Source organism: Lonchura striata, chromosome 2 (genome assembly GCF_046129695.1).
Source record: "Lonchura striata isolate bLonStr1 chromosome 2, bLonStr1.mat, whole genome shotgun sequence".
Lineage (NCBI taxonomy): Eukaryota > Metazoa > Chordata > Aves > Passeriformes > Estrildidae > Lonchura > Lonchura striata.
Genome location: NC_134604.1, coordinates 38683391 through 38699264, shown reverse-complemented (window position 1 = coordinate 38699264; position 15874 = coordinate 38683391). Strand labels below are relative to the sequence as shown.

Sequence of the window (15874 nt, the reverse complement as noted above, 5' to 3'; positions counted from 1 at the left end):
AAACTCATGTATTACAGAAAATAAGTGAGGGAATATTAAAAAGCATCATCATGCTCCACTGGCTGAACTATAATTGCAGCTAACTCACTACTAGATCTTTTCCCACCATATTAAGCTTTCTCCTATGGTCTTCATGCAGGAATTCAATCTTAGAACTACTTTCCATGTTGCTCATGTTTAAAAGTGCTATAAAACTATAAAGGGAATGCTTATTCTTTCATGTAACACATTCAAGAATGCCAAACATGCTAGTATGCATTTGCTTACAAATTAATCAGGGTTCTGACATGTGTCATGGGATCTGTACAAGCTGAATGGAAAGCCCAGGTTTGCAAACCTTCCCCTCTAGTACTTCCACTGAATGACTGCATAAGTAAGTATTAAAAAAAAAAAAAAAAATCCAAGGCTGAATTTATTTGTGTTGACTCTGTTATCAGGCAACTAGTGTCTCTGATATGTTGCTTCTGTTGTCACAATTCTGTCAGTTGTCAGGGACCTTTTTGTCAAACTAACAACACAGAGGAGGTCTAAACTTGAAGTTGAGCTTGAAACCAATCAAAAAAGTCAAATGTCCATTCTATACCTTCTTTCTACATCAAAAAGCAGGAAAGAGGTCACAGGCTGTAACCTATGCCTTCTCCATTAGCTACCAATGACAAGATAGACTGGTTTCTATTTAATATGAAAACTAAGTCAGTTGAGTCAGGCTGAGCAAATCTTTCTTGTTAAGAGTCACCATTTCTGCTAGCTGTGACTGTGCCAAAAAAAGCAAGTTGTAATGAATAGGATTTCCAAAAAATTAGTCAGATAGGCATTATAATTATAAAAGGCTTTTGAAGCATACAGAGCCCTAAACTCATGTATCAAACACAGATATTTTCTCTTGATAGAAAACCACCCTTTTTGATCACAAAACCAAGCAGTTTTCCCAATGATTTCAATGATAGTCTGGAATAATCACCAGAGGATACATTGTTTAATCTGTCGTGTCATATAAACACACATTTCTCCTAAAGAGAGAACAGACTGTTGATGTGCATTACTGGCCAGATCTGAATACAATCCAGGAAAATGAGAATCTGTCCACTGACTTGAGCCTGAATGTGACTTCAAAGAAGGCAGACTCCCACTGATTGACATTAAATTCCTTCTATTCAGTTCAATGCCAACATAAAAAAAAGCTTAACTCTCTTTTATAAAAGGCTGCAATCTTTTCATAGTGAGTTTAATGTTGTAAACCATTAATAAAAGTAGTCTTAAATATTCTTATTTTGCTTCATGATATTAATCAGAGCTTTCCTGCATATAAGTCCTTTTGGAAAAGGAAATTATTAACTGTCCTGACCAACTAGGAAGCAATATGCTCAAGGTATGGGCATCCCATTGCTATGAAAAGAGGAAAGGTAAAATCTAATTAAAATCAGCTGGTGGCTTTTATGGTTAGCAGAAACACTACCTTGGAGGAATTTTAAAATCACTGTCACTTTGTTGCTAATGGAATGGCTTTTAAATCACACCTAGGAATTTGGAGAATACGTATAGAAATTGGTCCTTGGGATCTCTTTTCCTCCTCTTTACTCCACTAGAAAAGAATCAATCTGAATGACCAAGAAACCTGTGCAATAAGCAGGAATAGTGGTTTATCTGCATGTCGTTTTCATGAGCATCTCAGGATTGGCTCTTCACTGATGGAAGGAAAAGGTGGACTACAAAGTGTAAGAGATACAATGAGATATAAAACTAAAACCACCAAGAAAATATTCTTAAAAATGGAAAGGCAAAAAAATCCACACAGTGGCCCAGGAAATAATTTCCTAGTACTTATACATATGTCTTGATGCAGATCTCATTCTGCAGTGATTAATTAACTTTTTCACTAATATATGCAAGCAGATTCAGTTTCCTAGGGGCATTCTAATTAATTAGTTTTTCACTCTGAATAATGTAGCTTTTCTAAACGGAAGCCTCCTGACTACATGTATTAATGGATTCTTTAAAATCTTTTGGCAGTTTTCTTATGTTCTACTTTGAATGTCACAACAGTGAAGTGCTAGCTACAAAAAACACTCCAGTAACTTTTTAGAAAGGCTTTGAGGCTAAAAGAATCAGCAGTATCTTTTATCTTTTGTTACTTGAAGTTTAAATAATGCTCCCTCCCTCCCTAGTCAGCAAATAGTACAAAGCCAAATCAAGCTCAAGTTGAAGTACAGAAAGAAAACAGCCAGATACAAATGAAATGCAGAGACACAGTGATCCAAAATAAACAAATCCTGAAACACATCATTACTAAAGCACACACAGAGGCCATTATAGCAACTAAAAGGGAATGGAAAACTAGAAGCCAACAGTATCAGTTTTCACTGCAATGTCCCCATCTGGGAGGGGGAACTGAATATTTACTAGCTTATTTATTTAGCTTCTGTCTTACATTTATGCATTTATCTAAGTACTTTCAATTCCCAGTTAGAACTCTAGGCATTTGCATTGCACAAAATCAACAGGTTTATCCTTCACTCCCACTTCAAGTTGTTACATGTTTACTCAGCTTCTGAAATGATAAATCCAATCCTCCTAGCTTTACTACCATAAAATTGCAGAAACTGTTCTTCATCTGACAACACAAGGCCTTTCCAAACACTGAAACATCCATTTCTCTAGAATTCCAGTATCTCAAATATATGATAAAAACTAACAAAAGCCATGCCTTTGCTCATACTGGGCAATCAACCCAGCAAATAACCTACCATGTACAATATCACTTCTTTCCTCCAAAGCACACTGTCCATCCTGCTTGTATTCAGCTGAACCAAACCTAAAGACTGCTTACTCCCTAGCTTTATGTGCCTGAGGAAGCTTAATTAACATCACTGAGGAACACAAAACACTTCACTGTACCAATGTCGTGGCAGCTGACATTCTTCTGGTGGTTTTTCATGGTTTGCCACTCTTAAATCTCAGTAATATCTGGCTGGGTGTAGATTGGTAAGAAGAGCTCTGGTTTTAGGCAAACTGCCTCAAATGATACAGGCAATGACCTCAAATGAGCCTTCAAAAGAAAACTACTGTACTTCCTAAGTGCATTTGTGTCATCTGCACATCCTATTGATCTTCTATTAAGATTTATCTATAGTGCTTTTGCTTTGTAAACATCTCCAGCTGCTAATGAACCACAAATAACCAAGAATAAGTGCAAAATTTTTTCCCTCACCAGTAAATGCAAATGAAGGTGGACTTGACAATGGCAATGACTTGCCAGTAATCATGGAAAACAGTCATAAACAGAAGGAATCCAAGCAGAATATTTATTTATCCACCCAAATGTATTTACCCCTTTGCAAGATTGACCAGAAGACTGCAATAGGCACTTGTACTTCTCAAAAGGGCACGAAGGACTCTTCAGTGATCACATCTGTCCCGGAGTATATATTTATCTTATCCTCTAAATAATGATTTCTCCTATCTATCTATCTATCTATCTATCTATCTATCTATCTATCTATCTATCTATCTATCTATCCATCTATCTATCCATCTATCTATCCATCTATCCATCTATCCATCTTCTATGTGCTACTTTTCTCCAGATGCATTTTCACAAAGCTATTCTTGGTGGATACATGAGAGTCTCATAATTTGTCTTCTTCCTTTTTGTTAATGTACAATTTTTTACTCAGTTTACTGTATTCACAGAAGTTTCTATGAATCAAAATGCCTCCAGAAAGCCACAGCTTTTGAATAATCATCTAGCTAATCTGATTCCACAAAATACTCAAGCGCACTTCCTGAGATCAACTTGAGGTAAAGTGTGAACAGACTATTTTTTGAGTGAAAGTACATTTTAACATGTTTTGACATTTTAATCAAAATAACCTAATTTTTCCTTGTGCATTTCCCAAGCTCAAATTATATATTCAAAGGAAGTGGAATTTCTGAGCCCATTCTGTGCTTTAGTAATCGTATAATAAAGAAGTTTTGGGCTTTGACATCTAATGTTTTCAGAAGCTAACAGAACAGCAAAATATCTGTCATATTTTGAACTGTGACAGAAACTAAGGAACAGAATGATTTCTAATTTATGAGCCACATCTGACAGTTGTTATTCAAAAGTCCAATTTTTGCTAAATTAACAGCCTAGGTACGCGAAGAAAAAACATTGTGTAACTAAAGGCATAATGCATTATAAGAGATGACTGCCAGACTTCATAACAAAACCAATGATCACAGCTAAGGGTTTTCATTTCCCATCATACTGTCCACACTGGGATCCCCAAACTCCTTCAAATATCCCAAAATCTCTAGTATGAGGCACTACTGATTTACATATGTGGGAACTGGGCCACCAGCAACTAATGCACCTTGCCCAGAGCCTCTAAATCCTGACATTTACACATAGGACTACTTTAGTCCCTACTCCTAATATCCTACAGAACATTACATTATAAACACACAGTCTGTGCAAATCTTTAAAGTGAAGCCAAAATTTCAAGTTGCAATTAACCAATGAATTTCTGGTTGCTTTGAAAATTATGCCACTTGTGTAACACAGGCAGGCTGTGGCTAACTGGGGTGTCACACCTCTCTCTACACAAAATCTCGCAGCCATTTTCATTTTGATAGCTAACAAAGGGGTAGTTCATGTATTTTGCTCCAGAGCAAAATACATGAACTATTTTCCTATTAGTTAAGTAATTTTTGCCCACAGCCTGCTTCCTACATGCAGTCTTATATATGTTGAATCCCATCCAGTGTGAAAAATGTGGATTTTTCAAATAATTTGGTTATTACTAGGTAGTTAATAATAGCTCTTGAATTGCTAAGGCTGGGGGGAGTGAAAAAGTTGTTCCCTTACAAAAGCGATTGGACAATGTGAGATGGAAGGAGAAAAGTAACTGTAGCACACATCACTCATAACATACTTACACAAAAGCCAGGCTGAATCTAGGAGAAAAGAATGATAATAAATATTACACAATAGGAAAAAGCAACGTTGCCATGCTTTGAAAAATGTATTAGCAATGTAATGAAAATTTCCTTATGCTGTATATAACAATGCATGGCAGCTAACCAGTGCTTCTAAGTATATTACTATTTCCCTGGCCAGAAATCTGTGCTAATAATAAATGGTGTTCCCTCATTCCATAATGTAAAATTCATTCGTGCCCCCCACCACTCCTCATTCCAAATACTGGTATTTCAAAATGGCTCTGGCATCCACTTTCCTATCTGAAAAAGAAAAATGTTATTTCAAAAGAAACTTAAATGCTTGGAAGTAAAAGGATTTTTTCTGTAAGAAGAAAATTTTCCTTTTCCCTTGTTTGAAACATTAAGTCATGATGTTTTTCAAGCTGACATATCAATTATAATGGGTTGATGGCTACACTACATTGCACTGCAGCAAATCAGGAAGCATTCATCTTGGAAAATTGAGAGAGCAACACAGACAGACAGACACACACGCGCACACACACACACACTCCACTCCCTCTTTTCAGCTTTGCTGCAAATTTCATCCAAAAAAGAAAGGAATATAATTGACTCATTCACAGTGATAATTTAGCTGAAACTCTGCTAAACATTTGCCTAAAACTGGACACATGCACAGTTCTTCAGTAAGCTGGTTATGGGAAGAAAGCATGCAAGCTGTTCCTCACCTGTAATATGGTAGCTAACCTGCCGATTGACATCAGATGTGTCTTCATCCCAGGTGCTAAGAACAGCCACAACTTCCCCTGGAGGGTCACTCTCCTTCACCGACCCTCTGTACACCTCGTGCTCAAAGACAGGTGCGTTGTCGTTTATATCTGTCACAGTAACTGAGACCAAGGTGGTTGAGGACAAGGACAAAGCTTCCCCCAGATCTGAAGCCACCACTGCAAAGGTGAAAGCAGAATCCTTTTCATGGTCCAGATCCTTCAGTGTACTGATCCAGCCACTGTTGCTATCGATGGTGAATGCTTCTGTGATCTTCTGCAGCTCCGATTCCACTGCAAGTGTGTACGTGACCTGCCCATTCGCACTCGAGTCTGCATCAACCGCTTTGACTTGCACAAGTTTTGTTCCTATAGGCATCCCTTCCATTATCACAGCATCGTAGTTAGCTGCTTCAAACACAGGCTTGTTGTCATTTACATCCAACACCTTCACCTCCACATCCACAGTCAGCACAATGTCTACTTTGTCTAACTGAATTGTGGCTGCAACTTTGAAGTGAAAGGCGGAATTTATTTCGTGGTCAAGTCTCTTATCCAATTTTATGAGCCCTGTGTCCTTCTCTATGATGAAAACCCCATCTTTGTTGTTTTCAGGTAGCTCACCATTAACTGTGCTATACAAAGCACCCTGATTGGGCAAAACATGCAGAATGTCAATAGTACTCCCTATGAGGGTGTCTTCTGCCACAGTGAAAGAATACTGGGGTTGAGAAAAAGAAGGCAAAATGGTTTCTGGTGGTAAAACATGGATGTAGACAGGAATGAGGGAATGCTTTACAGGAATGCCACCATCAATTGCTTTGACAAAGAATGACGAAACAGTGTTTTTCAGTTGGTTAAAGCTACCCTTGGTGACCATCCATCCATTATCTGGATCAATTTCAAGAAGATCAGCTACTGAAACAGAGGCTTCACTATACAGAGAATAGATAATTCTAGAATTGGCTCCATCATCTGGATCTACCGCTTGAACTTGGGTCACCAAGTAACCTTTCCCAACATCTGCTTTGACACTTGCTCTGTATTCAACTGCCATAAATTTGGGGGCATTGTCATTCTCATCCACTACTATCACTCTTACTGTGCAAAATGTAGTCCTGCCACCTCCATCAAGGGCTCTCAAGAATATATCAATATCACTTTCTAGCGGGTTCTCACGGTCTAACCTCTCAGTTGTCATAATCTGCCCATTTGCATCAATCAAAAATCGGTCCTTGGCAAAGTCATTTATTATGGAGTAGCTGATCTGGCCATATACACCTGAATCCCCATCTGTTGCCTTCACATGGATTACCTTCGTTCCAGGAGCAGCGTTTTCTCTAACCTCTGCAACATAAATGCTCTGTGAAAACACAGGGCTGTAGAGGTTGGCCCCAAGGATCTGAATGTGCACCTGGGCCGTGCTGGTGAACAGCCCGTCTGACACAGAGACGTTCAGGCTGTACATGGGCTCCATCCTCTGCTTGCGATGGTTGGAAAGGGTGATAACACCACTCCTGCTGTCCATAATGAAACTGGTCCGATCATTTCCTGATAGGATGCTGTACTCCAGTCTGTCAAAATCAGAGCTGTCGGCATCAGAAGCTTGGACACAAGTCACAAAATGACCCCGAGGCGCCAGTTCGCTCACATATGATTCATATATTAACTGGTTAAAAACTGGAGGGTTGTCATTCATATCTGTTATTGAGATACTAACAAGAACCTCGCTGCTCAGAGGTGGGAACCCATTATCAGTTGCTCTGACTTTCAAGCTGCACTGTTGTATGAGTTCGTGATCCAGCATTCGGGCTGTCAAAATTAGGCCACTGCTGCTGTCTATATGGAAATAGTCAGTGCTGTTAAAGGTGTCCTGGACTATCTGATACTGTACAATCTTGTTATTGTCAGAGTCAGCATCAGTAGCAACAACCTGCAGCACAGGAGTCCCAATCAAAGAAGCTTCAGACAGAGTAGCATTATAAGCTGACTGATCAAAAACCGGAGGGTTATCGTTAACATCATTAACGATCAAGTCCACAGTGACCTCAGCGCGAGCACCAGTGAGAGCATCGCTGGCTCGCACCATCAGCTTGAAAAGAGAGTTTATTTCATAGTCCAGTGGGCTGATGACACTCAGAACTCCAGTATCAAAGTCAATATTAAACTGGTTGTAGGGATCTCCATCAACAATGATATAAATGATACCCTGGCCTTCTGGACTGGTTGCATTTATGCTTAAAATTGGCATGTGCATTTCTACATCTTCATTCACGGAAGCTGTATAGAAGGGCTTGTCAAACACAGGCATTGCTTTGTTAACAATAGTAATGGGGAGCTCTACGGATGTAGACAACGATGGGTTACCACCATCTTTGGCAAGAATGACAACCAAGTATTCTATATTAGACAAATCGGAATTGAAGGCTTCTTTTAAAGTGACGCTGCCAGATCCTCTATCAATTTCAAAATGTCCATAGTCTTCCTTCAGCAGGTATGACACCTCGCCATTGTCACCCTTGTCTTTATCAATAGCTGTCACTCGGTATATCAGGGTACCAGGTTCAGCATCGACCTGCACAGCAGCGTAGTATGGAAGCCCTACAAACACTGGGGCATTGTCATTTATGTCCTCAATGTAAACTCTGACCACGACTCGAGCAACACGGAGGTGATCTAGCTCACGGCTTGCTTCCACCACCAACTCATACAGCTCCTGCTCCTCTCGGTCAAAGGCGATGCCAGTGGTCTGAATGACGCCTGAGGTGGATTTGATTTTAAATTTGTTTCCTGGATTTAATATGCTGTATTTCAAAGGCTCGTTGAGGCGGTTGCCAACAGCATTCACCACAGCGATCTTTGTAATATTGGTGCTGTTTTCTGATATAGAAGTGGAATAAAAATTTTGTGTGAAATGGAGCCCACTATCCATAGCTTCTTTTACCATTACTGTCACCATAGCAGTGCTATAAAATTTCCCATCAGATACTCTTACTATTAGCATATAATGGTCTTTGGAGAGACTATTGTTTTTAATGGTGAGTACCCCTGTGCTTGAGTCAATTAAAAAATGGTCCATATTGCCTTCAATTATACTAAATGTTAGTTCTGGAGGGATCTCTGAATCTGGGTCTGAAGCTTTGACTTTGAGAACCTCAACACCAATATACGTGGGCAGGAGCAAGACTGTCTCAAACACAGCCTGGCTGAAGACTGGTGGGTTGTCATTGACATCAGTTACCTCAATGGTCACCTCAACTGGGCTTTCTGCTGTAAGCTGCGGGTTCCCACTGTCTCTAACATGAACATGGAAATGGAAGTGGGCTATCGTTTCATGATCTAAATTTGCAATTGTTCGGATTGCACCTGTGCTGGAATCTACTGTGAAATACTTTTTTGCAGTTGATTCAACAATCTGGTAGACAAGCAAAGCGTTCTGGTTGCTGTCAGCATCGGTGGCACGTATCACGAGGGGACTGTTACTTGCACTCCGGACCACGCTGTTCACAGGAGCAGCTTCACTTATGCTGCCCGAGTACTCAGAGAAGAGAAAAACTGGTGGGTTGTCATTTTCATCAACAATCTGAATGTTCACAGTGGCATTTGATGCCATGCCTGCCATATTTGTTGCCTGTACAATGAGCTGGTAGGAGGAAGCATGTTCATAATCAAGGGCCTTTTGACTGGTGATGACTCCAGAGTATGGGTTTATGGTGAAGACTCCATCAACATTGCCATCTTTAACCTCATAAACTAATGTGGACTGACTGATTGCAGAGAGGGAAATGACAGAAGTACCAATATCCACATTTTCATTAACCTCTGCTTGGTATTCTTTTAGAGTGAATTTGGGGTGGGAGTTATCTGCCATCGTCACAGATATCCGCACAATTGCTGTTGCAGACAGTGCTGGAGAACCTTGATCAGTCACTTTGACTGACAAAACAAACTGTCCCATTGTGGTTAAGTCTGGCTCCTTGAGTAATGTAATGATGCCTAAAACTGGCTCAATCTTGAATGTGTTTCCCGTGTTTCCTAAAACAAAAATATTGAATGAGATTAGAAATGAAATGGGACTCACTTTATGATAATTTAAACCAGGAGTAACAAGCTGCCTTTTTAAAGGCTGTTACTTAAATAAAAAAATGAAAAAAAAACCCAGTGTAACAGTATTCTGAAGTCCCTTCCAGCCTTCCTTTCTGCTAATTAGTGAGCTCAGTAGATAGTATAGGTATTCAAAGCATCAGAATCTCAGGTGTTGCTACCTCTATATCTTGATTCTCAGTACCAGCATCACAGCAAGAACTGCGTGCACATTACTCCTACTGAAGTAACGAAAAGCATCCCTAAATTACAGAAATTAGTCAAATATATGTACACCTAAGGCAAAGAAATGAGATCAGAGGCTAACAAGCCAATTACATGACTAATGGATAACAACTCAGCCTCCTAATTGAATGGGATATTAAGAAACCATACAGGAGATTACAGTACTTCAAGACTCAAAGAACTGAATATAAAAAGGTTAAGGCGGCATTTAGAAAAAATAAAACAGAGCAAATAGCATAGAAAAGAGATTCAAGCGTCTTGTGGCACAAAGTTTTCTCATATGATCTCTGAGGAGGATGAATCCAGATGAATGAGATTTAGCAGAAAATGTCATGAAATGCCTGTTACAACATGAAAGCACAGATATCACTGACTGCAAAGAGGTGAAAACAGTAAGTTTGGATCAGAGAACTTTTTGGGGGCCTTATTTATTTCTGGTCTTTTTGCCAATCTCTTGCAAATTCAAAAACTTTCTGTATGTAATTTGCAATCCTTATTTTGCTCTTTTACTTAGTGCTTGCTTGAAGTAAGTCTGTATGCTCATATATGCCATGTATGTATGCAGCATACATACATGGCATATATGAGCATACAGACTCTTTCTGATTTTGATTCTATATACAAACAGCATATACTGAGTTGCAGCAATTTCAATCACTATACCATGTTCCCTCTATTGTAATTCACATCTTCTAATCTAGAACTGCTTCTAATCTATGGTCAAGCATCCATTCAAGGCTAGGAGAGAAATATATCTCAGGCGATACACAAGAGGGTTTTTTTAAAAGTGATTGTTACAGGTGCTGCACACAGAGCAAGAAATGTGTTAAGTTGTAGCTGAAATGCCTAAATATATGGAATCCTAAATGAAGTGAGGTAATGTGAACTATTTTTAAGATGTGATTCACTATCTGTTGTGAATTCTGGAGGCTAATTTAAGCTATATGCTACTCTATGTAGTTCAATAGTGGTAGTGGCTTTTTATTTATAGCCTTCCTTCCAGATCAGTAAAGTTTACTATACTAGCTAAGCCAAAAATGGTGCTATTCACCCAGGAGGTGAGATTCTTCCAGAGCTACAAATTCTCATAAAAATAACGGTATCTGTCACATTTACAGACACTACAAATACTGCTGTTATTTTGTCAGTGCTTGCTAATACAAATAATTTTGAGCCACTGACTGCCTCCTACAAGGCAAGAGCTGGTTCTTCTCCTTTAGGAATTTCTTATGAAATTACACAAAAACTACTTTCTTTACCAATTGCTCTCTTCAGAGCAACATAAGATGAGGTGAGTAATTCCCCTGAATCAAAGGGCTGTGTACAATTTGAATTCTGCAGTTAAAATCAATATCCTCAACTGCACATAGAAACTACAGCAGTAGAATACTGAATTTTGATGCACCTGAGATTGGGACATCTATAGATAATGAAACTAGAGGAGTGTGAGGCTTACACTCACAGTAAATGGAAGTTTGAGATCTGACATTGCAGAAAGAGCTCATGATGAAACAGAAACAGGTTGTAATGAAAAAAGGAGTCTCTAGAAATCATCTAATAGCTAAAGCATCTTTTCTAATAATAATATTTTCCTGCCTGCAGCATGTAGGATTCTATTACCAGTGAAACTGGAACTACACTCCTTAGATGTCAGGATGCTCTTTACATTGTGGTGGCACCTCTAGATGGTTTGGAACCCATAATAGTAATAAAGCGTCAAGAAAAAACTGGGAATGGTCTTGAAAAACATTGCCCCAGGAACCTGGTCTAGTCTGCTCAGAATTTGTACCATACGGACAGTGTTTTCCTGTCTGGGCAGGTATAAGATTGCTCCAAATTTTAGTCAAAATCCACTGGAGAATACTCAGAAATAATTGCTAAGAACAAACACAGTACATAAAGGAAATATTTGCTTTGGAGTGCTAACATCTTCCTCATTCTAAGTTCAACACTTTCAGCTGCAAAGGACTTCACCTTCTGGTTTGCTGAAAGTAGTCTCCTTCCACAGAGCACACAAGATAACAAACAGATACAAACGTTCCTTGGGTCTTCTCAAAACTTCTGGTTATATCATCTTAATTTAAGGTGTGAGCTTGAATTATATTAAGCTAAACCAGTATGAGATGGTGTAGATATTCTTGTTTCATTAGTTATTTGTCATTTAGCCTGCTCCTAATTGACATAAGCTATCCTAGGTGGTAAGACTTTATAATAATATAGGGATAAATAATGATCCAGTAGGATCAGAGCCTAATGCTGGGAAAAGCTTGAGATCTGCCTAATATGGGTATAATCTGAAGTACCTGTGACTTCTTTTTATGGAAATAAAAGTTTCAAGTTTCACTAGTATTACAGTGGAAAGATTAATATTATGAATAAAATCCCCTAAGTAGAAATTAAATATTAAAAAATTCTGAGGTTACAAATTTCTAGTTCTTTCTCTCTTTTTCCAGGCATCCCCCTCTTATATATCTGTCAATGGTTTATCTCAAAGATAATTTTTAACTTCAGATTCATGTGACCCAGAGAAACTTACATTCACTTGCACATGTGTCAGAGATAATGCAAATGTTTTACTACTGTGGAATGCTTTGGCTGGTACAGATTATGTGCTGAATGTAAATATTCAGAATTTAACTGCAAAAGCAATTTTCATCTAGTATTATCATGCTCTCCTTAGTTTCAAGAGACCTTGTGCCATTAAAATGCCATGGCAGAAGTTTTAGCATAGCCCTGTTCTTAGTCTCTGTGCTCCTCTTGTCCAAATACTGGCAAAGATTTCAGGACATACCAGCTGTTGTGGCATTTTTTTATGGAGGATCCACTGTACACTAATCTGAAACCAGAACCTTAAAAACAAGTCACTGGCTGCAGTTTTGGATAACTACTGTGATGGCTTTGACCCAGTGACTTAGAGGTAAGAGGCTCTGTAGCCATCTGGTGAAAATGAACCAGTCACAGCATAACCAAATGGCTGGACTGGAAAGGGACCATTGGAGAGCATCTGGTCCAGACATCCTGCTAAAGCAGGTTCACCTACAGCAGGTTGCACAGGATTCTGTGGGGTTCTGAACATCTCCAGAGAAGGAGACTCCATAACCTCTCATGGGCAACCTGTTCCAGAATGAGTTCATTCTGACAGGTTTTGGGTATAGTAACTTCAAAATAAAATTTAAAAAAACCCCAACAAAACAACAAGAAGAGGTCTCCTTTGCCCATCTGTACAGGAGAAAGTAGACCAAAGAAGCTGAATTGTGTGTCAACACAGATGACCATCACATCACTGTTCTGTGTCTGGCATAATCCACGATACTTCATTTTTGGCCTCTGTCCTAACCTGCTTCAATAGTATAAATAAGCTCTGCATTTTCTCCTTTGTCTTTGTCCAGAGCTGTGACCTGCAACACTGCTGATCCAACTGCTGCTGATTCAAACACCGAGGCTTCATACAATGGGCTGGTGAAGTAGGGACTGTGGTCATTGGAGTCTTCCACATTTATGATGACTCTGGCCAGGTTTCTTCTATAAGGGAATTCTTGATCTCGGACCTATAGAACAAATGCACAACACACAGTTTGACAGTCGTCTAGTAAGACTTCACAAATATTACACATCTGAGTCTGAATACTACTTTCAGTTCTATTTAATACAAAGTAGTACAGAAATCCATTTGTCCCAAAGAACAGTCTGAAATACATTCACACACGGGATGCCAGATACTAAAAGCAAGGAAACAGGAAAGAGCTTAGAGACTTCTTTTTTTCCACTTGTGAAAAAATGTGTTTCAACTAACCATCATGATGTGAATTTTTGAAGTGGCAACCACATGAGATTTTAGATTTTGGTTGAAGTTTGCAAAAATTTCCTTTTTTATTCATACTTGTTGAATAATCATGCCTCTGTCTTGCCATTGCCTTCTTTACAGCATATAGGCATTCATCATTATATATGATCATATCAAAAGTAGATGATCATATCAACAGTAAACAGAGCAGGAATCACTTTATGAAGTGCTGGTAACTGCCAACAGAGGTGTAAGTTACCACACCTGTCTCAACTCCATCCAAAATATCTCAGCATTGCTTCTTCACTGATAATCCTGCCACCACTATCTCCCCAAAATTCTTGTTCTTCTTAAACAGAGGAAAAGACCTATTGTATCAGGTGAAGATCAAAACCAAGCAGCAGGGAATTACCTCGCTTGGCCATTTGTTTCTGTTAGTTTATAGCTAGTCTGCTTGTCTGCTAGTCTGCAGTCCATTCCTTAGTCTGCTTGCCAAAGGACTTGCCACATTTTACTGTGAGTGGAGACCACGCTCAGCTCCTTGCTGCATCTCACAGCAGCTTTTTGCATCCTAGGGTGCCCTGCCAAAGCTGCCCCTGTACCTAACACACCATGAGTAGTACCTTAGAAGGCCTCTGCTGCAGAAGTCTTAAGTGGTTAAAGAAAATAGTGGACTCCAATGTTTAAACTAACACAGGGTGGGGTTTTTTTTGTTTGCTCGTTTTTTAAAAATTATGTCTGTGATATACAATCTCCACTTGAAAACAGACAGATTTATGTTCTGTAGTCTAGACACATCAAGGAAAATCTGGTAATTAACTCCTTTCTGCATACGCAAAGATTTCGGAATATAGATAACAGAAAACTATTTTGTATATCAATAGTTTATATACTGAAATAAGTCCATAAAAGTAAGCTATAAATGAGGTTTTTATTCAGAAAGGCTGTAGCATTCTCCATGGCAAGAAAGCAGTTATCTCCCTGTGAATAACTTCAGCCTCACTTCAGAAACTCTGGAAATTACCTTGAAGGAGAGGACCAGATGCCAAGAGATTAAATAATTACCTGCTTGCTCTCCCTTGAGATAGAGAATCATATCATATTCCATACAATGGATTCACAATAAGGTTTCCCAAAAAGCCGAAATAAAAACTGTGAAATAAATACACAGCAGGGCAGGCACGATTAATTTAGTGGCTATTTATTGTGTTGAGTCCTTCACTCAAGTGAAGCCTGCTCCATGCATGTCCCTGAAGCAGCCACAACTGTGACCAGACCCAAGGGAATGCTGCATTCTCACCATGACATTAAGGATGTGCTTATCTTGAGCTTCATGGTCTAATCTCTCAGCTGTATAGAGAACCCCGGTGTTGGGATCAATTCTGAATTTCCTCATGCTGACTGTATCGATGCTGCTGTGAATAGTGTAGCTGAGCTTATGCTTTTCGTCTCTGTCTATAGCTTCAATCTGTAGAATTTCAGTATCAGGGAGGATGTCCTCTGAAATGGTGACATCGTAACTTGGCTGAGAGAATTCTGGGCCATTATCGTTGTTATCCAGCACTTTGATAAGCACCTACAGTTAATAAAAAAAAGAAATTTGAAGTTATTGAAGTCCAGTCAGACTACTGATTAAGCACCTAGAGAAATGCAATTTACTTTGAATGGCTGAAGATGTTATGCTGCTGCATGGTGGGACTGAGAAACATTATTTAATATTAAATTCTTATTTTTCAGATCAAAAGAAATAGAAAGGATATGACTTTGGAAGTAAAATGTTCCTAACTGTAAGACCTACTCAGAGCCTGAGAAAGAAGCCCATGTTTTCAGTATCTGTAGATTGGAAACTATTTCTACAATGGTCCTAAGGAAACGTTTTGTCCTTCCTTGTAATTGTCTTGGTTACAAGAGACTTCTAGAACTACTATGTAATTTCCTTTCCCCTTCACTACTACTATGCAATTTCCTTTCACCTTCAAAGCTATGAAAGAATCCTTTTCATGTTGATTAAATTTGTTTTTTATACAATCAATATGCACCTGAATCCTGTGGCTTTTGCCCAGTATATTGC

General features: G+C 38.9%; 1 protein-coding gene across 8 annotated transcripts in view; it reads right to left on the bottom strand.

The window, feature by feature from the left end:
- FAT3 (FAT atypical cadherin 3) overlaps positions 1–15874 on the bottom strand; it is a 396477-nt gene that overhangs the window by 72402 nt on the left and 308201 nt on the right. For all 8 annotated transcript variants that reach the window (XM_021544996.2, XM_021544998.2, XM_021544993.3 and 5 more), the window contains 3 exons: positions 15104–15379; positions 13357–13567; positions 5652–9725 (listed from right to left, as the gene is read on the bottom strand). In XM_021544996.2, coding sequence (XP_021400671.2) covers positions 5652–9725; positions 13357–13567; positions 15104–15379 — 4561 coding nt within the window. The remainder of the gene's footprint in view (positions 1–5651; positions 9726–13356; positions 13568–15103; positions 15380–15874) is intronic.